This window comes from Saccopteryx bilineata, chromosome 5 (genome assembly GCF_036850765.1).
Source record: "Saccopteryx bilineata isolate mSacBil1 chromosome 5, mSacBil1_pri_phased_curated, whole genome shotgun sequence".
In the NCBI taxonomy this organism is placed as follows: Eukaryota; Metazoa; Chordata; class Mammalia; order Chiroptera; family Emballonuridae; genus Saccopteryx; species Saccopteryx bilineata.
Window position 1 is genome coordinate 29,077,034 of NC_089494.1, and position 22,013 is coordinate 29,099,046.

A 22,013-nucleotide genomic window follows, 5' to 3' on the forward strand; every position below is an offset into this window, starting at 1 on the left:
TGATAGTCAAGGGAGGAAGAGGAGAAAATAAAAGGGGATTGAGCTCTGTGCACAAAAGCTCGCTCCCCCCTGCCTGCTGGTTATGTGGACTTCAGAATGAAGAACTGGTTAGCAGTGGGGTTCTGTGTCTTCTGCAGTTCTACAGCTGTTCTGGGCACTGCTGCATGTTTATAACCTTTCCTCACAGATGTTACATTTTATGAAATGTGACTCATTAGGGTGGTACTGGTATCTTTAAATGAAAAGAAATCCCAGAGGGCCGAATGATTACATAAGTCCAGTTTGCTCATAACCTGAAATGTTTGAATAAAATATATCCTAGGAAGAGGCAATAAGACTTTGCCCTAATTAAATGAATTATAAAAAAGCAGTGATTTAAAATTTATTCCTTTCTTTGGGAGGAGGGAGGGAGGGAGGGAGGGACAATATTCTTGTTTGGGGAAGTTTTGTTTTTATTTGCAGAATGTCTTTAATTTGTGTGGACCTTTGGTTTTTAGACCTTGGTCCATATTTTTTTACTCAATGTGTAAAAAAAAAAAATTACTAGAAGATATTTTTTTGAATGCCAACTCTATGCAAAGCACGGGATTCGGTGGTACTTGGAGGCACGGAGAGCAGTAAAAGAGCTGGAAGGCATTGTCCTGCCATCTCTGAGTTTCTCTAAATATTAAAAACTCCCGCCTGACCTGTGGTGGCGCAGTGGATAAAGCATCGACCTGGAATGCTGAGGTTGCTGGTTCAAAAAAACCCTGGGCTTGCCTGGTCAAGGCACATATGGGAGTTGAAGCTTCCTGCTCCTCCCCCCCTTCTCTCTTTCTCTCTCTCCCCCCTCTAAAAAAAAAAAGAATAATAATAAAAAAAAAAGTTTATAAAAAAAACTCCCTCACCAGATGAGGCCCTCGGGGTCCTGCATGGGAAGGTGACTCACCGAAAGTCATACAGCTAGTGACGTGCAAAACTAAGACTTAGAACCATCTCTCCTGAGTTCGGTGCACTTTCAACATACCAGGCTACCTAGTACCCCTGGATTTACACGGGTTAAGAGTCATGGCAGGTCAAAAACAAGGGTGAAGCAATTGAGGTAACATTTTCACAGGTGCTGAGAAGCTTAGTAATCACGCTTAATGCAAAAGAAACCCATGCTGAACAACATATCAGAGTTTTAAATGAAGTCAGGATCTGACTGTGTGCGCATGACCAACCTCCCTTGCCCGGCCCAAGTCTTGGTCCCACGCCAGGCAATCTGAAACTTTTGGGTGGCTAACAAGAAAATATTCCCTTGACCAGGACAATGCATAGAGTGAGGTGTGAAGATGTTCAGAGATGGATCACAAACCACCCACAGTTGTATTCTGAGATAAAATAGCTCATTTGTTTTAATAAGAAGCCGAGACTGAAGAACATGGGGGGGGGGAATTCAAGATGTGACAGTGAGTCATGCGAGCCTCTAAGGGACACTGTTGCCATAATGCACCCAGCTCCCTTGAAGGACTCTGCTAGATAGATAACAAAATGGAGTTTGGGTAGAGGGCTTTGATCAAAACTAGAAACTGGGCTAAAATGTTCTTCTCCTTTTTGATTTTCTTCCCTTTCCTCCATGTCCTGTGCCTGAAGTGTTAAGTCAGGACCGGGAAACGCACCACCTGAAAGTACCTTTTGCCCTAAAAGGCCAAGAAGAAACCACAGTGGATCCCAGGAGGAAAAGGGAGGTTCTTGGACAGATGCAGGCCTCGAGGTTCCTGTGTGGTCCAGTTCACCAAGAGAGACTAAGGGGGCTTGGGGCCTGGCCTGCCATGGAGCAGTGGAGAATATGCATTTGCCTGAATGTCCTCAGAATCTAGCTGCTGTGGGACAGACAGACATGGGTTTAGGTTCCTGGGCTGGCAATTTGGGTCTTTACTATTTCACATTTTGCAGTGACTTTAACAGCAGTCGGAATCAACCCAGGGATAGAATGGATTCTGCATAAATGTGGGCCTCTGACACAGTACTGATATGTGGCTGTGACAAGTTACAAACTGTTCTCTTAAGCTGGTGCCACTGGGCCTGGAGGTGGGGGTGCTGAGGAAGAGTCCAAGCAAGAGCTGAAATAGCTTTCTTCATCTTAGGTGATTCTCAGCTTCCTCCTGTCTAGTCATCCTCATTTGCAGGGAAGAGTGGTTAATCCCCCCCCCCCCCATTCAGCCACAGGTACAGCTCTAGTGGGGAAACAATGCCCAGTAGAATTATTCCTAAAGTCAATGCCATTCTCAAAATCTCTACTGCTTTAAACACTCTTGGAAAAGGATGCCTGGACTTCGGGTGCTTAACGGTTAAGAACCAGGGCATTTATAAATTTGGCTAAGTATTCTAACCATGCCAGCTTGCCAAGTAAATGGGTTTTGCAAGTGCTTTAATTTTCCTCACCTTTAATTTTCTGATCAGCGGAGAATTAGGGCTGTCAGAGTTTCTTGCCCTGAAAGGATAACATTAAAGGTCCCCTTCACACATGCATCAGTGCCTTCTAGAATGTCCCCAATTCAGAAGCCATCAGGCTGTGCCTGAACCCCCTTAGTGCTCACCCAGTGCAATCTATCTGTTTGTTTGATTTGTTGTTAAGTGGGTTTTTAACATTCTCCAGTTTGAACAGCTGCTAGTTCCTGCTTCTAATAAGCCAAAAATTTCCTGGCTACTATGCCAACATTTTTTGCCTTTGCTCCAACATTGGAAACATACAGAATAAATGCCTTATTTTTCCTCATTTTTAAGTATCTGAAGATGACTATCAGCTTTTTAAGTGTTTCTTTCTCACTGCTTCCTTCCCCATGGTAACAAAGACACCATCTCAAGTCCCTGCATTCTCCTGAGTCCTTTCTTCCACACTGCTTTAGTCCAGTGGTCTCAAAAATCTGTCTTGTAGACCTCAACTAGGTAGTTCTTTTTTTTTTTTTTTTTTTTTAATTTTATTTATTTATTTATTCATTTTAGAGAGGAAAGGGAGAGACAGAGGGAGAGAGAGAGGAGAGATAGAGAGAAGGGGGGAGGAGCTGGAAGCATCAACTCCCATATGTGCCTTGACCAGGCAAGCCCAGGGTTTCGAACCGGCGACCTCAGCATTTCCAGGTCGACGCTTTTATCCACTGCACCACCACAGGTCAGGCTAGGTAGTTCTAATATAGATTGACCATGACAAAGTGGAGTGCTGAGGTTGCTAGCCTTGTTTTCATTACCGTAAAGTAATCAAAAGTGTTCATGATGAATGTCTAAACCATCACAATAATAATTCTGGTACCCAATTGTTTGATTCTGACCAGTGCGCAAGTCTTTCAACTTGCTTTATTTCCCACTAGTACATTTCATCCTATACTGCCTCCTGTCTCCTTCTAGGGGGAAAAAGCAAAAATATTTTCAGGCATAATCTTGTATAAATGAGGGGAAGTTCTAGAAATGTTGCCTTTCCCTCCTGCCTCCACTTTTTTGGCTGCTGTGTTGAAAATACATTACTGTTGTTATCAAAACAAGTTTCTTATCCGCCCCCTCACCAAGTTCACTTACTTCTCTGGATGATGAACACTATCGTTTTGTGAAGTGGTCACAATGTCAATATATTCTACAATTTTCCCTTCTCCTTTAGGAGAAGAGCCTTCTTCTTTTTCTTTTTTTTTTAATTTAAGAAGGAAATATCTGGCCCCGAGACTTCTGTAAATGTCACTGTGATTTTTACAGTGATTGAGAACCCAAACATCTTTAGTGCCAAGTAGTGATGAAACAAATCAAAGGTATATTGAGGGAGCACACACACTTTTACTGTGTGCCCCTGATTTTTCTGAAGTATGTATCTGTCTGAAGAGATTTCAGGTCGTGGTTAAAGATTCTAGATTCACGCAAACATAGTCATGGTCAACCTTTAAAAAAACTTTAGACCAGGCAGTGGTGCAGTGGATGGAACGTCGACCTGGAAACACTAAGGTCGCCGGTTTGAAACCCTGAGCTTGCCTGGTCAAGGCGCATGTGGGAGTTGATGCTTCCTGCTCCTCCCCCCTTCTCTCTCTCTCTCCTCTCTCTCTCCTTTCTAAAATAAATAAAAAATAAATAAATAAATAAATAAATAAATAAATAATTTAAAAGACACACATCTTTAAAAAAAAAATTTTAAACCACGGTGATATCTATTTATTTATGAGATGTTTTGTAAACTGTTAGGTACCCTTTGTGACTGCTGCTTCCAAAATCAGTTCCTCAGGAGACATAACACTGCCCAGTAGACATTTAAAAGAATTAAAGCTTTAATTTTGAGTATTTATATGAATGAGAATATCCAAAATATAAATTGGGACAATTGAGAGCTCTAGTAGCTATTTAGCCATGCTTCACAAATATCAAGTTACAGAAGCCCCGTGCCATCAAGGTTTTCAAACTTAGTGTCCATGTCCTTCCTGCTAAAATGTTACAGGTACACATAGAAATCTTTTTTCAAGGGTATACTGATTTGGGGGTTTCTTGCTGCTATAGCCATCGCTTTGAAACATGATATTGTCAATGGTGGTGATTCTTTCCCATACTCCAGACAATATTTGGACAGGAGTGAGATAAATACCTAGACTAAATCCTTTAATCAAAGGTGAATAAATAGTTCCTTTAAAAGAGAGAAGTGACCTGTGGTGGCGCAGTGGATAGAGCATCTACCTGGAACACCAAGGTCACCAGTTCGAAACCCTGGGCTTGCCCGGTCAAGGCACATATAACACGCAGCTACAAGTTTATGCTTTCTGGTCCTCCCAGCCTTTCTCTCTCTCTCTCTTCTCTGTAAAATCAATAAGTAAAATCTTTAAAAAAAAAAATGAAAGAGAGAAGTAAGAGAACTATAAGCATATAATGCTTTACAGTATTGTATTTTCTCACTAGTCTTGGCCAGATATAGGGATATTAATGGCATTCGGGGGCTAAACACAGGGGTCCCTCCCAACTCAAATGTCTTCAGAAGGCGGGCATGTGACAATCTCTGAAGTCCATACAGAGTCAATATTTTTGGAAATATGAAGCCTACAAAACAAAACAAGTTTTAAAATCTCTACGTAAGTCTTCTCACCCTTCTGATGAAGTAACACAAAAACCTCCCGCTGTTTTACCTGCCCCTCCCTCGTGCGCTGCTTTTGGTCTTCAACTGCTTATAACAATAGCTGCAATTATTGAGCATACTTGATGTTCTAAGCGGACCACTTGAAGATTTTCTTATGCGATCATCGTGACTTAGTACTATTTCTATTCCCATTTTACAAGTGAGGAAGAAACTGAGATTTTGAAGTAGTGGGCGATTTGCCTAAGATTCCACAGCCAGATAGAGGGGGAGAGGAGATGTGAAGACAGGCATTCTGCTTCTAGAGCCCATAATCCACTCTATTGCCTGATATTTCAATTGCATCTGTATTAATGAGCTCACAGTTTTGAAAAGGAATTAAGCCTAAAAGTTTCCCCTGACCCAAGGTTAATCATGCACTCTTGTTTCTCCCAGCAGTCAACAGAATCATACCGATTGTACAAGTGGGAACATTCCATTAACCTCTGGGTGGAGCATTAGAACAACCGGTACGTAAGTAGGCGTTGACACTTCAAGTATGTGCTGTGTCTTCTTAAACTGTCTAGTGAAGCATGGGCGTTAGACACGCGGGTCAGCCTGCAAGTGCCTTTTATGAAAAGACCTTGAGTCCAGCAGAGTGAAAATCGGTATCATTTTGTTCCTACTTGATTCACTTGTTCTCTGTATTTCATAAAAGAAAAACACTCGTTCTCAACCTCACAGCCTTTAAAAGCGAATAAAACATTTCTATGCCTAAAGCTGATTAGCTTTTCTATTTGAGGTTGATTTTTAATGCCAACTTGATAAAAAAAAAGTTATTGTGAAGAATATACTCAGTTCAGCAAAGCTTCCTGAAAAATTCTACTAATTTTAAATGAATGACTCTCAAATATCTCTCCCTCATCCCCATTCTCACTCTCACTGCCTAAGGCCCTTCCATCTTGGACTTCAGTTGTGACAACATTCTCCCAAACTACTACCAGATGATATTTACAAAAACAAAGGTTTGGTGATGTCACTCCCTCCTACAAACTTTTTTATTTGCTCCCAACTGGCAAAGAAGTAAAATCCAAATTCTTAAGTATGAGACATTCAAGACTTCATTACCAGGACACTCCCCTTTTTTTGTTGTCTCCTTTCTAGCCAAACCAAAAAATTTCCATTCTTCTTAATTTGCTAAGGAATATGATAATGATGTTTTAATGTCTGGCATTAAGCAATAAAGGACATAGTAGCTATAGATAGGCAAGATAGTTCTCCATAAAGAGAGGCTCAGCCCAAAGAAGGGGTTAGAAGGTGCAATCGAACAGTCAGTGTTCTCTACCAACCAGCAGTAGCTGTCAATATCACACCCAACCTTCAGTTTCCATTTAAACCTCCTTTGCTTCCCTTGGGTCAATAAACAGGGCATCTTTATAAAACACTACTATGCCTCAACACCTTCCAGAGACTGTTCATCCAAAGGGCAGCAAAATATTCTACTAGTGCCAAATATCTTCAGTACAATCTGGGGTGTGGTATACAGTTTATATTTAATAGTGTAAAATACTGAATAATGCTCCCAAATAACCCCTAACCACACACACATATATGCACATGCTTTTTAAAAATCTCTCTTCCTTATGACGACAGCTTTTGACCCCTTGCCAGATAGCTTGGTGGGTTAGAGCATCGTCCTGATGCACGGAGGTTGCTGGTTCTACCCCCAGTCAGGGCACATACAGGAACAGCTTGATGTTCCTGTCTCTCTCTTTCTCTCTCCCTTCCTCACTCACTAAAATCAATAAATAAAAATAAAGGAATGAAAAAATAAAGAAGACAGCTCTTGAAAAATTAAATTTGCTTACCATATATGTTTGCTGGGTCATGAATTTGTGGTTTTCACCAAAGTTTCTCTCTTCTGTCCACTGATTCATTCAGCTCATTCCGCCATCAGTCAGAAGTAAAATACATGTTCCCTCAAGGGTACCTATTGTTTTCATGAGAGACACATTCCGTTCTTGAGTTCTTTTTTTACCAGGGGCGTGTGAGGAACCCTACGCAGGCAATCCACGTAGAAAAAGGTCAGTAACATTGAATCCTCCCTTCTGTTCCAAGTAGATTGGAGCTTAAATTTTCTTTAGATTCTGTTAGGTACACATTTTTGCAGTGGTCCGTGAAAACCTATCTGACTCAACGTTATGAAACTAGATTAAACCTCTCTGAATTCGCCAAATGTTCTGCCAGAAGGCATCTTTGTGTTTGTCAAGGTAGATAAACAAAATGTTTTCCTCTAAGGCCAAGCCTCGTTTAAAGCCACTTTGAAAAGTTTAATGATACACATTTCTACCAGATGTCCTTTCCCCAAGTCATCTGGATTTCTCAGACTATTTATCACTATACTTTCTGCCAGAACTCTTGCACAGAAATCTATTTACTCAGAAAAGAGTTTCAGCTTTACCCTCCATTAAATCTGAATAGATCAGAAAGCAATTTATTTAACTCAATAAATAGTTCTATGCTCCACTTGAGTAGCTGGGTAAATGTTACCCAGGAAAGTGATAACTTGGGTCCTCACCGCAGCTGAATCCCAGTCAATAAGCCACCTCATGTTCTCTGCAAGCCAAACCACAGATTTCAGGGATAGTTCTCGGAGCATGGCTCCACACCAAGCATTTCTCACACAGTCCTAACAGCCGCGGGTGGATCTGCATATATTCATGTCCACAGTGCAGCCTGCCACTTACTGAGGTGGCGGTGGCAACTCAAACAACTGTATGATCATGTAGATCTTTATTAGTCTTTATTTCAGTCAGAATTATTTTATTTGCCTTTCAGCAGCACATATGGTCTAAAACAAATACAGTAGCTAATTCCTCTTTTTGGTCAAATCTAGAAGCTTCATTCTGGCATTGTTACTGTGCTCTTTCAAACACTTCCAAATCGATAAAACTGTTGAACGTCGCCATGGAATGTCACTGCCAGCCAGCACAGTTTGACTCAGCTGGCTTAATAAAAGACAATGTTTCCTTCAAACCTGGATTTAAAGAACTAATTTCTAGTTACTGCCCGGCTTTCATTTGCCCAGAAATCCCTCTAGTTTCACACACTCCCCCCATCATTTCTCTAAAACACGTGTCTGTGCCGCATGGTTAAACGAAGGGCAACTTTCCCCATCTTTTCTCTCTGTCCCTCTTGTTGCCCTTTCTCTCTTATCTCACTAAAAATGAGGAAATAAATATAACAACATGACTGATGATACAGCAGAATATCAGTTTTTTAAAAGATTTTATTTACTGATTTTAGAGAGGAGAAAGAGAGAGATAAAGATGTGGGGGAGCAGCAGGAAGCATTAACTCCCATATGTGCCTTGACTGGGTAAGCCCAGGGTTTCAAACCGGCAACCTCAGCATTTCCAGATCAATGCTTTATCCACTACGCCACCACAGGTCAGACAGTAGTGTCCGATTTTTAGAACTTTAAAGATACATCTCTTTAAGTTTAAGCCCATAAATTTAAATTAGCAGAAATGCAAATGGTAGTAATCTTTCTTTGTAGACCACATTTTTTATGTTGATGTTTCAGATATTATTATTATTATATTTAAAAGATTTCTTATTTTTTTCAATTTATTAAGAGAGAGAGAAAGGAAGAGAGAGCGCTTGTGAGAGAGAAGCATCAACTCATTGCTCTATTAGTTGTGCACTCATTGATTGCCCCTCATCTGTGCCCTGAATGGGGATTGAACCAGTGACCTGGATGTGCCAGGAGGACACTTTATCCACTGAGCCACCCGGCCAGGGCTGCAGATATTATTTAGAGATTGCATTTTTACACACTTTGTTTTCACTCTCATATGTGTACAGTCTTAATTTTTTCAACCATTTCATTTCTTACCATATAAAAGGCTCAGTATTAGCAAAGATTGCATCCTGGGCAGCATCATAAATGCATTATTTGGAAGTGGTGGTGACCATGGCAAGTCAGAGAGTACATATCTTGTCTAAAGAGGAATGATGCAAATGTTGTTGTAGGGGACACAGGCCCATTATTAGCAGATAATATAAATTATTAAGAGAAGCTAAACATTGGAATCTTTTTTTAGGAAATCTCCCAATATTTAAATATTAGCATTTACATCAAATATTTTAAAATACTTTTTCAATTACATTAAACACAGAGCTCAATAGCTTGCAATGGTTATAAAGCACAACTGGGTGATAGTGGGGTGGACTAGCCCAGGATGAGCCAGAACTCCCAGATGAGAATACTCCCAGGAAAAGGGCAGATTCCACAGCAGGGGAGCAAAGAAAGGGGGTCAGACTCAGTTCAATGTCTGTAGATTAGGGTTTCTTGACTTTGGCGCCATTGGTTGTTTTGTGTGTGTGTGTTTTTTTAAGATTTTACTTATTTATTTTTAGAGAGAGGAGAGAGAGAAAGAAGTAGAAGAGCAGGAAGCATGTATTAGTTGTTTCTGGTATGTACCTTGACTGGGCAAGCTCTGGGTTTCGAACCAGCGACTTCAGCATGCCTGGTTGACAGTTTATCCACTGCACCACCACAGGTCGAGTATTGGCACCAAGATCATTTTTGCTGTGGGGGAGCTGTCCATTTTAGGATGGTTAGCAGGTTCAGCAGCACCCATGGCCTTGACCCACTAGATACCATAGCACTTACCCACCCCTGCCCTCATCCTCTGTTGTGACAGCCAGCAGTGTCTCTAGACATTGCTCGATATCCCTAGAGGCAAAATTGTCTTGGGTCGAGACCCAGTGTTGTAGATTTTGGTGGTAATAGAAGATGGGAATTGAGGTCAGGGCAATGTTCCTGGGCTGGTAGGTAGGGAGTCTAACCAACTAGGAGCACAGAAGCAAACAAGAAAAGTAATGTAAATGTGGTAATAGAGGTCAGCATTCGCCAAAGTACTAGAAAAAAACTAAAGATATAGCAATCCAAAACTGGAACCCATGGGCAAGGACTAGAAGTAAAGCAATACCCAGTCACTCAAATCAGAAAGCAAAGCAATACCCAGTCACTCAAATCAGAAAGTAGGTCCATGAGTCAGGAAGACTACCAAGCTATGCTCTGAACTAGAAATGTGGTTGAGGTCATGTTTAGGGCAGAACACAGTTCATAGGAATTGAAAGACCCAAGCTGTGGGTTTGGATCAATGATGAGGCAGGAACATAGGGGTTTTTTAACCAGAGATGGCAGGAAACAGGCTGAGTGTCATTTATTAGGGAGTTTACTCACTATTGCCTCTTAAGGACTAGGAGCTTTGTCCTTGCTCCAAAGAATAGCTCTGATCCTAGGAGCTGATTGAATATTTTGCTTTTATTACCAGGGTCCTCCTTAATAACTCTTATAGAAACCCAGTAAAGTTAGGAACTATTTTTCTGGAGGAAAAAAGAGTTTCCCCAATTCCTATGGTCAGTGTTCTATATCGATGGGAAGATGGGTAAAGTGAAGGTCTCTGAAGGGGGCTCTGAGCGATAAACTTATGGTTTGCCTCCCTGAGACCAAGGGGCAAGCCATTCACAGAGGCCAACTCAGAGCATCTATTTCTGTTTTAATGTATAGTTTCCCCCTTTCCTATGGAAAAGCTCAGAGTTTTTAAGAATTTGCCTGCCCCAAGGGTCACAAACTTGCAGCTGGGCTAAATGTGGCCCACAGCTATTTTGTTTAAAACAGTAATTTAGATGTTGGAAACTTTTCACATTGCAAATCTAAATATCCAACATTTCTTCAAAAACTCTGGCAACGCTAAGTGCTCATTTCCCACATGGAAACAGTTGGCCGGGACTGAGTAACTGCTGTTCACCGAAAGCAAATCCGCTGCTCTCTGGTTCATCCAAATCCCATTGTCTCCCCTACCTGATTCCTGTACCCATGAAAGCCACTTGCTCCTGGGGGCATTTAAATTATGAAATAAAAGGCAGGGGATATTAATTCTGCCAAAACAGCATAGGTCTAGGATCATCACAATTCAGAATCTGCCCTTCGTTTTCTTATAAAGCAAGAGTCCGCCCAGCCCACCATAGCCAATGGCAAAACCTCCCATCTTCAGTCTCCATGGTTAAAAACAGTGTTCCTTAAATGCACTGGCTGTTTCCTCTGCCTGGAAAACTTATCTGAAAATACCCACGTGACTAGCTCCCTCACCGCCTCCAAGTCTTTGCAGTTCTCATCTTCTCGGTGGTGGGTCCTTCTCTAACCCCCTATTGAAAGATAGAGCCACCTCTCCCGTTCCCTTCATCTTGCTCTTTCCCCCATTGTCTACAGCATTTACCATATTTTAACATACTATGTAATTTGCCTTTTTATTGTTTGTTTTTTACTATTTATCTTTTCCCACCAGATTCTGAAATTTAAAAGGGAAGACATAGTTGTCTTATTTTGTAAAGGATCCCAATCAGCTAGAATAGTGCCTGATAGATGTGGGCACTTACTAAATATTTGCTGAATAAATGAGTGACCAGGGTTCAGGAATGGCGGTTGCCAGCTCTGCCTTAATGTTATGGGTTTAATTGTGACTCTCCCCGAAAGATATGGTGAAGTCTTACACCCCAGTATCTCACAACATGACCTTATTTGGAAATAAGGTCTTTGCAGGGGTCATCAAGTTAAAGTGTGGTCAATTGGGTGGGTCCTATTCTATGACTAGAGTCCCTATAAATAAAGGAAAATTTGGATGCAGACTGACTACACACACAGGAAAAATACCATGTGAAGATGAATGCAGCTATCAGGGTGATGCGTGTACAAGCCAAGGAGTTTCAAGTTTGCCAGTATCCACCACAGTCTAGGCAAGAGGCGTGGAACAGATTCTTCCTCACAGCCCTCGGGAAGAAACAACCCTGCCTTGACCTTGATTTCTCCAGACTTAGAGACAATAACTTTCTGGTTATTTTAAGTCTCCCAATTTAGAGTATTTTCTTTTTGCAGCAACCCTTGTGTAACTAATAGTTCGTCTCTAGACATGTGTGTAAATCTAAGGAGGTGCCTATAAACTGTAAAACAATATGCAAACATGGTATAATAATTAAACAAGAATATGCCCTTAAGGGTGAACGAACTGTGTCTGCCCCAAGGACTGGCTAAGACAGGTGCTAAATTCTGCCCTACTTCTCTCTCTTCTCCATCTCACCCCTACCTTTTACTATCACCTCCACACAAAAACATCTGCTCTAAGTCATAGGGGGATTCCTAGCTTATATTTCCCATGAACGATTCAGCTGGGCAACATTCAGCTCTTCCGGAAGATCTTTCTCGAAACCTGAACTGGTCTTTGCACCTAATCAACTCATCTGCTTTCTGGAAGGTTAGGAACCTCTCTGGTATAGTTTTCTGTTTGAAGAGATAGATCACTCATCCTCAAGGTACCTCCCCATGCCTCAGGAGAACTAGAAAGAGGGCTGGTAGTGTCCTGCTTCAGGCCCTGTGATCATTCCAACTCAGCAGAATCAATAATGACATTGGAAGTGGGAGGCTCCTGGCTTTTAGTGAGATTAGTGGTTGTGTACAATTATGGGTCTTTCACAGGCTTTTTCATGCTTGGGGAATGAGGTTTCTTCTACTCACTGTTTAGGGTTTGATAAGGTGATTAGTCCACTACCTAGTCCATTTAACTGCAAAATTGCTAACAGTCTAAAAATGTAGGCCATAAAGCCACAGGAAGGTAAGGTGTGTCTTAGTGGACAGGCAGAAAACCAAGACGGGGAGTTGGAAACTACACTTGAAAAGATTTGACACTGGGGAGGGCCAACCATCAGAGGGAGCTGGGAGAGCAGAGTAAGATCCCAAGCCAGAAAGACTAGGGCAGCAAGGAAGAAGCGAATTCTTGCGTACTGGAGTAGGATATGTGAAGGAAAGAACCTGGTGTCAAGGAAGGACCCAAGGTCCTGGAGATATAGCTGTGGGTCAAGGTCAAGAGATTCTGACAGCAACATCGACTTAGGGGCAAACTCACAAACTCTCACTTGAGGCTTTAAAATTAGCTTGACCAGGCAGTGGCGCAGTGGATAGAGCGTTGGACTAGGATGCCGAGGACCCAGGTTCAAGACTCCGAGGTCACCAGCTTGAGCGTGGGCTCATCTGGTTTGAGCAAAAGCTCCCCAGCTTGGACCCAAGGTCACTGGCTCCAGCAGGGGGTTACTCGGTCTGCTGAAGGCCCATGGTCAAGGCACATATGAGAAAGCAATCAATGAACAATTAAGGTGTCGCAATGTGCAATGAAAAACTAATGATTGATGCTTCTCATCTCTTCGGTCCTGTCTGTCTGTCCCTGTTTATCCCTCTCTCTGACTCTCTCTCTGTCTCTGTAAAATAAAAAAAAAAATTACATTGGTTCTGAACAGGATTTTAAAAAAAAATTTTTTAAAGACTTTATTCATTTTAGAGAGGAGAGAAGGAGAGAGAAAGAGAGAGAGAGAGAGAGAGAGAGAGAGAGAGAGAGAAGAGGGGAGGAACAGGAAGCACCAACTCCCATATGTGCCTTGACCAGGTAGTCCCAGGGTTTTGAACCGGCGACCTCAGCATTTCAGGTTGACGCTTTATCCACTGCGCCACCACAGGTCAGGCTGAACAGGATTTATTCATTGGAGAGCCAATCATTTATTAAACACGTGTTAAACACCTGTGATATATTAAGGCTTTTACTAGACACTGTAGGGTACAGAGATGACAGTCATTTTTATTAAGGGGTTCACTGTGTGGTAGGGCAAAAATTGAGGATGAATCAATGACAACATAGTGTATTAAATATGATAAGAGTCATATGACAGAAGAAAGGGAATGTTGTAGTGGTTAAGAGATCAGGCTCTGGGTCCAACAGATCTGAATTTAGATCTCGACTCTGCAATTATAGGTTGCATGATCCTGGGCAAGTCACTATGCTTCTCCGAGCTTCAGTGTCCTTTCTTTTAAATGCAAATAATAAAAGCACTTACCTGATTTATAAGAGTTTTTGGATGATCAAATTAGGTCATACATGCCTGGTACCTAGTAACTTTTCAATAATGTTAACTATTATTTATAATAAAGGTTATTATTATAATTATCTGGGGGAAGCTAATACCAGAAATATTGTATTTCCAGGAAAAGGTGGCACTTGAACTGAATATTGAGTAATGAACAGAAGGTGGCTGGGTCTGGGTTTGGGAAGACACTAATGAATTGCATTTGGTTTTTAATTATGTCCTGCCAGGTTCCTCAGATGATTTTAGGTAGGATGATGAATTCAGTGCTAGCCAATTGAGTGCGCAAGCAACTCAAGATATTCCCACTCTTCATTTCTAACCCTTCTATAATCCCAAATATTTCATAGTCATCCCATTAATAATTGTGGTTCTAAGAAATGAATATAACTATTAATAATTTTTCTAGTTATTTTTATTACTAATAGAAATAACACAAAACTGATTAAGCTAAAATTGCACCCAGTAAACCTTGTTTTGCTTGAAATACTGACATTTGAGTCTTTTTTGCTTCTTTTTCTTTTTTTAAGATTTTATTTATTGATTTTAAAAAGAGGAGAGAGAGAAAAAGGTGAGGGGAACCAAGAGGGAAGGAACAGGAAGCATCAGCTCGTACTTACTTCTTGTATGTGCCTTGACAGGGCAAGCCCACTGTCTTAAACTGGGGACCTCAGCATTCCAGGTTAACATTGCGCCACCACAGGTCAGGTGACATTTAAATCTTAACTGGCCTTGATAGGAGAAATATAAAACTTAACTTTGGGTAAAACTCTAATAGATAAAATTTTTTATGGACAAAAATGAACAAAATAAAACTAATAAATCATTGTAAATGTAGAAAAGAATGAATTGAAATTAATTCAAAACAAAGGAATTTCAGTAAAATAAAATTTTAAATAAAGCTTAATTATACTCTGTAGGCAATTAATGGAGAAATTAAATGACCAGAGTCAAGTTTACTCCAAAAGATACCTTTTGTTTGAAAAGCCTTCCCTATTGACATAATATTGATGAACACGTGTGCATTCACAAACACAGAATCAAAACATCCATTGGTGCAAGCTAGTGGGGAAAAATCTCCAGTGTTTGCCTGTGATGGTCAGGTGGATGGGTCAAGGAAGTAGTTGCAATTCTATCTATAGTTTAAGAAGTCAAGGTCCAAATAGGGATTTTGAAGTTAATACCACGTAAGTATTAACTTGTCTTTTTTAAATTTTTTGCATCTTCCATAAAATGATGCATAGGAAGAACCTAATAAGTGCTTTTGAATGTCCACCCCAGAAATATTATGAAGAGAGGAATTGCACATTTTATTGTAGCACTTACTGAATGGTTTACAAAGCTGAATTCTCACAGCTTTGAGAATAATCATATGAAACTGAGATCCACCAAGACATGGCCATCTAGAGTATAATCACTACTAAGAAATATACTATTTCCAGTTCATAAGATGAAATATTTTTACCCTTATATTCCTATTCACTGAACATTTCTTCTTATTTTAAAAAAATGTTTTCTTTTTAAATTTGCTTCTCTAGATTTCTTCATCCTCCACATCTCAAGGTCATGGAAGATCTAGAGGAAACATTATTTGGAGAATTTGAGAACTACTCCTATCCCACGGAATATTACTCTGTAGAGTCTGATTCGGAAGAGAAAGTCCCCCTGGGAGTTGTTCACTGGGTCTCCCTGGTGTTATACTGTTTAGCATTTGTTCTGGGCATTCCAGGAAATGCCATTGTCATTTGGTTCGTGGGTTTCAAGTGGAAGAAGACAGTTACCACTCTCTGGTTCCTCAATCTGGCCATTGCAGATTTCATTTTTCTTCTCTTCCTGCCCCTGTATATCTCCTATGTGGCCATGAATTTCCACTGGCCCTTTGGCACCTGGTTGTGCAAGGCCAATTCCTTCATTGCCCAGTTGAACATGTTTGCCAGTGTTTTCTTCCTGACAGTGATCAGCCTGGACCGTTATATCCAGTTGATCCATCCTTTCATATCTCATCGGCACCGAACCATAAGGAAGGCTCTGATTGTTATTGCACTCATTTGGTTTCTGGCTTCTGTAATGGGTGGTCCTTACCTATACTTCCGGGACACTGTGGAGTTAAATAACCACACTACTTGCTATAACAATTTCCATGAGCATGATCCCGATCTCTCTTTGATGAGGCACCACGTTCTGACCTGGGTGAAATTTATTATCGGGTACCTCTCCCCTTTACTAACAATGAGCATTTGCTACTTGTGTCTCATTTTCCAGGTGAAGAAGCGAAGTATCCTGGTCTCTAATAAGTATTCCTTGACCATCCTAGCTGTGGTCCTGGCTTTTTTGATTTGCTGGACTCCTTACCACCTGTTCAGCATTGGGGAGCTCATGATTCACCACAGTAACTATTTGCACCAGGTGCTGCGGGCTGGAATGCCTCTCTCCACAGCCTTGGCATTCCTCAATAGCTGCTTGAATCCCATCCTTTATGTCCTAATTAGTAAGAAGTTCCAAGCGCGCTTTCACGCCTCGGTTGCTGAGATACTAAAGTACACGCTGTGGGAAGTCAGCTGTTCTGGCACAGTGGGTGAACAGCTTAGGAGCTCTGAAACCAAGAACTTGAGTCTCCTGGAAACAGCCCAGTGAAATACTACTCTTCCAGAAATCAGTCTAAGGCTTTTGCCTAGGTCCCCTGACAGATACTTTCTGTTTCTTTGGTTCCAAGATACAGGGCTGACCATCTTTTTTGTTGCTGTTTTTGGTCAGTTTGTTGGCATCACATTTTTTGTGTGATTATAAAATTTAGGAAAGATCTTCATTTTCTTCTTCTCTGCAATTTAAGTTATGTGTCATTCTTGCTAATTATACCATAGTAGATTAAGCACAGCTGCTGAGGCAATATCAGTGATTTTTTAAATCTTAATACCTTTCTCTAAATCCTAAGTCTTAATATTAAATATATGATTAACTCTAAAAATGCTAAAAGAAGTTTTCTTAATTGCACTTTGAAAATTGATTTGAGAGAGAGGAACATTAGTTTGTTGTTTGACTTATTTATGCATTCATTGATTGATTATTGTATGTGTCCTGAACAAGGATCGAACCTACAACCTTGGCATATCAGGTAGACATTTTAACCAACTGAACTACCCGGCCAGAAAGCTCACTTTAATTTTGCAAAAATAACCTATTTGACAAATTCTTAAAATCCAACATATGTACTCTATTTCATGTAATCTTTGTATATACATTTATGAATTAAACCAGTAGTTGGTTAAAGTAGTTTAAAACATTATTGCAGTTGATTATTAATGCTTCATAAACTGCCCAAAAATCTAGTTGCTTAAAACAATTTATTACTATGATATCTCACAATTCAGAGTCAGGAATTCAAACAAAGCACAGAAGGGAGGTTCCTCTCTGTGCCTCACAATGCCTGGAGCCTCAGCTGGGCTGGGAGGACCCAAACCACTAAGGTTTCCAACAGCTGGGCGCTGGCCGAGCAGCTCTCTTCCCTTCCCTCCTCTGCTCTCCTCTCCCCACCCCTCCCCTCCTCTCCTTTCTTCCTCTCCCTTCTTTTCTCTTCTTCACATAGCTGTTCCAGCATGGCACCCAGAGTAGCCAGACTTCGTTAATGGCAATTTAGGGCTCCAAGAGACCAGGGTGGACATTTCTAGTCCTCTTCAAAGCTTGGCCCAACACAGACACGGTATCACTTCCATTGTACTCTATTGGTCAAAGCAGTCATACGCCTTTTATTTCTATAACCATCTTTATATAGACACCAGTATAAGACCAATAAAGCTAATTTTTTACTTCAGGTGCACATTTGTTGCATGTTAGACTGAACAATATTTTGACCTGTATTCATTTATCCCTTCAGCAAGTAGGTGAGTATCTCAGAGGTATGCGGAACCATGGTACCCAGAGAGCAGAAGAGAGGGCGCCCAGTGTGGAGGGAAGGAAACAGGAAACCTGTGTCCTTGCCCTGCAGCTTCCGCTCCTACCTTCTTGTCTCCGCTGGCATCCTCGTCTCTTCTGAATATAAGCTCTGCGCTCACTGAAGTTTAAAGAATCTTTTTTATTTTCTATAGTTTCTCAATTTTATTGTGAAAGTTGTGAGGGGCGGTATGTTATTTTTTTGAATCAATATCCTGTCAACCAGATCTGGTTTTGGAAATTATTCCAAAAACAGTGTGGCACAGTTCAGCCTACCCCAAACTTGGGTCATTCCCAGACGTGCCGGTTTCTGCCAGATCCAGTATCGGTCGGGGAAGGCAGGGAGAGAGAGGCGCTGTGTGCGTTTCTGGCCCTTTGTGCAGCTTTGACCTTGCCCCTTCCACCACCGGGGTTTGAGATACTCTACTCTGGGTTCTCCGGGAACCTTGAGGGACAGGTCCTGGGGTCCCAGAGAAAAGCCAGAGAATACAAGGGGGAAAAAAAAAAAGAGAACCTCGTAGTCTCATCCTTTCTGAGCCAATGGAGAGTCTCAAGGAGGCGGGAGAAAGAGAAAGGCTGGCAACAGGAAATCAGTAAGCAGCCAAGGGCAGAAAGAAATGAACGGAGCAGGTGGTATTCTCTGGAAATTACATCTCAGGGCAGTCAGTGCTTCCTAACCAGAGTGAGTTAGGAGCACACTCAGAGCAGAGCCAGCAGGTTCAATGGGCACAGTGTCGGGCCTGTGAGCTTGCCAAGGGCCAGTGAAAGTGTTTGAGATCTTAAAAAATATGGGCTCCAGAATACAAAAAACTTGAAAAGTTAAAATGAATACTAATTACATATCTATAAAATACACCTTTATGTCGCTTGGGCCAATGAAGTATTTAATAATTATATAAAAACTCATATTTAACTTGTGATTTCAGTATGTTTGAATGTTTGATATGAGGCGTGGAGCTTCCAAAAAGAAAAAAATACTTGTAAGGAAGGTCTACAAAGGTCTTAGAGAAACTTTGAATTCATTTCAGAGTCTAATGAAAGGTATGGTTCCTTTCCACAGAAAATGCTTTTAAATAAAATGTCAGGAGGCGTTCCTCCAGGCTAAGAACTTGGTTTTAACAGCTTTAAAATAACTGATAATGGGGATGTTGACAGGAATTCACTAAGAGAAAGCAGCAACCAGTACAGGCACTTTGCAGCAGAAACAGGGGTTAATTTTATTCAGTTTGAGGGCAGATCCAAAGAGTAAGTGAGGTGGGACCCGCACTTCGACCCAGGACTGGGGGCTCGAAGCTTCCTCCCCTGGCAGTTAGAATTTGGTCAGGGAGGCTCTCCAGGGGGTCTAATGACCGAGAAAGAGCAGGATGAATGACTAAAAAGACAGGCTGCACCGGAACAACAGCATTACGGGGAGGGAGTGAGGGAGCTCAGTGATTTCTTAGCAGGACAGTAAAGAACCCCCAGGAGGCTCAGGGACTGGGACATAGACCAGTGAGGCAGACCTGCCTCAATGGAAGGAAGCTCTCAGAAATCAGAGGGCAAGTCCCAAGGCCTCCAGAGGCAGAATATCTCAATTTGAATCATGACTCCAACACATCCTAGTCCTGTGACCTGGCTAAGTTAATTCAGATCTCTGGACCTCAGTTTTCCCAGTCTGCAAAATGGGAGTAGCAATAGTACCTGACACATAGAGTTTCTGTAAGAATTAAATGAGTTGATGCAGGTATTTCTAGGGCTTTACCTAAAGCACTTAAAGCAGTCCTTAGTCCTATAAATACCTGATAAAAATGAGCTGGTATTATACTTACTCAAACTCCTGGCATGTTCTGACATAGTAACTGCTTAGTAAATGTTAGAACCCTTCCTCCTCTTGAATGAACATAAAAATCACATAGGAAGAATAAGACAACTTTAAAACAAGACAGCTTATAAGTACTATGAAAGAATACATATGCTGGGAAGCTGCAAGGGGCAGGAAGGAGCAGAATTAAAAAAAAACTTATTGCAAGAGGTATTTGAACTGCATTTCAAATAGCGACTACCATTTGATAAAGTGCAGGTGAGGAAACAGACTATTTTAGGTAGATGGTACAGCAAGAGCAATGTACAGAGATGGGAAAACACGGGCTGTGTTCAGAAAAGAGAATAGTCCCATTTTATAGGGAGAAGGTTAAGACTGGAGATTCAGAATTGGTGTCAGGTTTGAAGAGTAACCCACAGTTCTTTACTATGCTTACCTTTGGGCAAGTAGGTCTTTTGGGGATGAATATTTAGAAGTCTATGGAAACTAACTTTTACTCTACAAAAGCTATTCAAGCCAATGAAATTCCAAATGACAGACTCTCTTTTGGGACGTTTCCTGAACACAACTGGGGTCATACAGGGCATGTGCGATCACACATGTAATGTGAGAATGTATCAGCCTCGGTTTCCAATTTAAGTTGGCCCTTATGTGATATCTTCTCACCCTCCCTAATTGTGGGTATGAAGCAAGGGTTACACTGATGAAACAGGATTACATTGTATAAAAACAGGGATGAAGAACTTGCCCCATTCTGTTACCAATACATTATTGGGCTCTGGGTTTGAGTTCCTCCTCCTCTCACTAGATGAATAATCAGGCAAGTAATCTTTCAGAGCTCAGTCTAATCTGTAAATGGTGGTAACAGTGTTTGCCTTCTTTATCTGCTAGGCTTATAATGAAGTTCAAATTAGACAATGTAGGTGAGGCATGTATAATATATATATACACAATATTTTTTTCTTTTTTTATTTTAAGGACAATAATTACCATTGCCAAACTGTATTTTTGGGGGCAAAAAAATTATACACACCCCCCAAAATGCTAATGCAACATTTTGTGTTTGTCTTTTTCTATAAGTATATCTTTTGATAATAATAGTCAGTGAAAAAATCCAGTGTTTTTCTACCCTTGCCAGATAGCTCGGCGGGTTAGAGCATTGTCCTGAAGGAAGCACGGAGGTTGCCGATTCAACCCTGGTCAGGGCACATGCAGGAACAGATAGACGTTCCTGTCTCTCTCTCAAATCAATAAAATAAACATTTTTAAAAAAAGAAAAATCAAGCATTTTCCTATTTGCTATAGTCTCCACTATTTTTTAAAGTAATTCTGTTAAGCTTGTAAAATATTCCATTAAGTATGTATTGTCATCATTTAGTCATTTCCATTAGTTAGGGTTTTAACAGTCCTTTTGTTTACTGCTTCTATCCACACCATGTCCGGACCAGAGCTCTGCCTTTATGTGGCCATTCTCTGGCTTGTGAAATCTTCAAGGCTTCATGTGAATGAACCACCCTATAATTCATATGCCTCTACACCCTGACCCCACCCTGTCTAATGCCAGACACTGCAAAACACAGCCAAACTGGTCTATTCTCATTTCTGGGTTTATCATTCTGCTGTTCAGACCCTCCTAGATCATTCTGTCTCTCTTTCTGGAATAGTCTCTCTTGTTTTTTAAAGTACTGATGCAAGTCTATCCACTTTAAGCCCTTCAATTGCTGTAAAAAGCTTTTCTTCAATTCTAGCCTTCCATGACTCTCTGAACTTTTGTATTACTTGCTTAATCACAAAATGACCTTTATACTTTTTAACACTTTTAAGTGTTTGAACCACCTCCCTATAGTAATTTTCTTTAACTCTCCATATTTTTATAACAGCTAATGGTGATCCTGAATGAATCATTTTAAATTCCCTCCCACTCTGTACTCAGCTCTCTGCTGGAGATGCTGAATATGAAAAATAAACAAGCTTTCAGTTTTTGTCATCACCTAAAGGGCATACAAAACGAGGTGGCCTTTAATTTTTCCTGTTTTCCACTGAGAAGACAGAAGCCGGAAAAAAACATTTCTTTCTCTACACCTAGACCTTCTGAGCTTTTGTGGGTTTAAGAACAGTTTATTCTGTATCCTGGCTCACATGCAAATGTGAGCATTGCTCATAAATAACAAAAAATTGAAAGCAATCTAAAAATCCAGTAAATAGCCTGGTTATGTAAGATACGAAACAATGGATTATGTAACTTAAAAAATGAAGTTTTTCATGTACTAATATG

The 22,013-nt window shown here is 40.8% G+C and overlaps 1 protein-coding gene across 1 annotated transcript in view; it reads left to right on the forward strand.

Moving 5' to 3' along the window:
* CMKLR2 (chemerin chemokine-like receptor 2) overlaps positions 1-16,887 on the forward strand; it is a 50,865-nt gene extending 33,978 nt beyond the window's left edge. The window contains exons 6-7 of the mRNA XM_066280329.1: positions 5,492-5,565; positions 15,549-16,887. Coding sequence (XP_066136426.1) covers positions 15,577-16,644 — 1,068 coding nt within the window. The 5' untranslated portion in view covers positions 5,492-5,565; positions 15,549-15,576 and the 3' untranslated portion in view covers positions 16,645-16,887. The remainder of the gene's footprint in view (positions 1-5,491; positions 5,566-15,548) is intronic.
* The last annotated feature ends 5,126 nt before the right edge of the window (positions 16,888-22,013 follow it).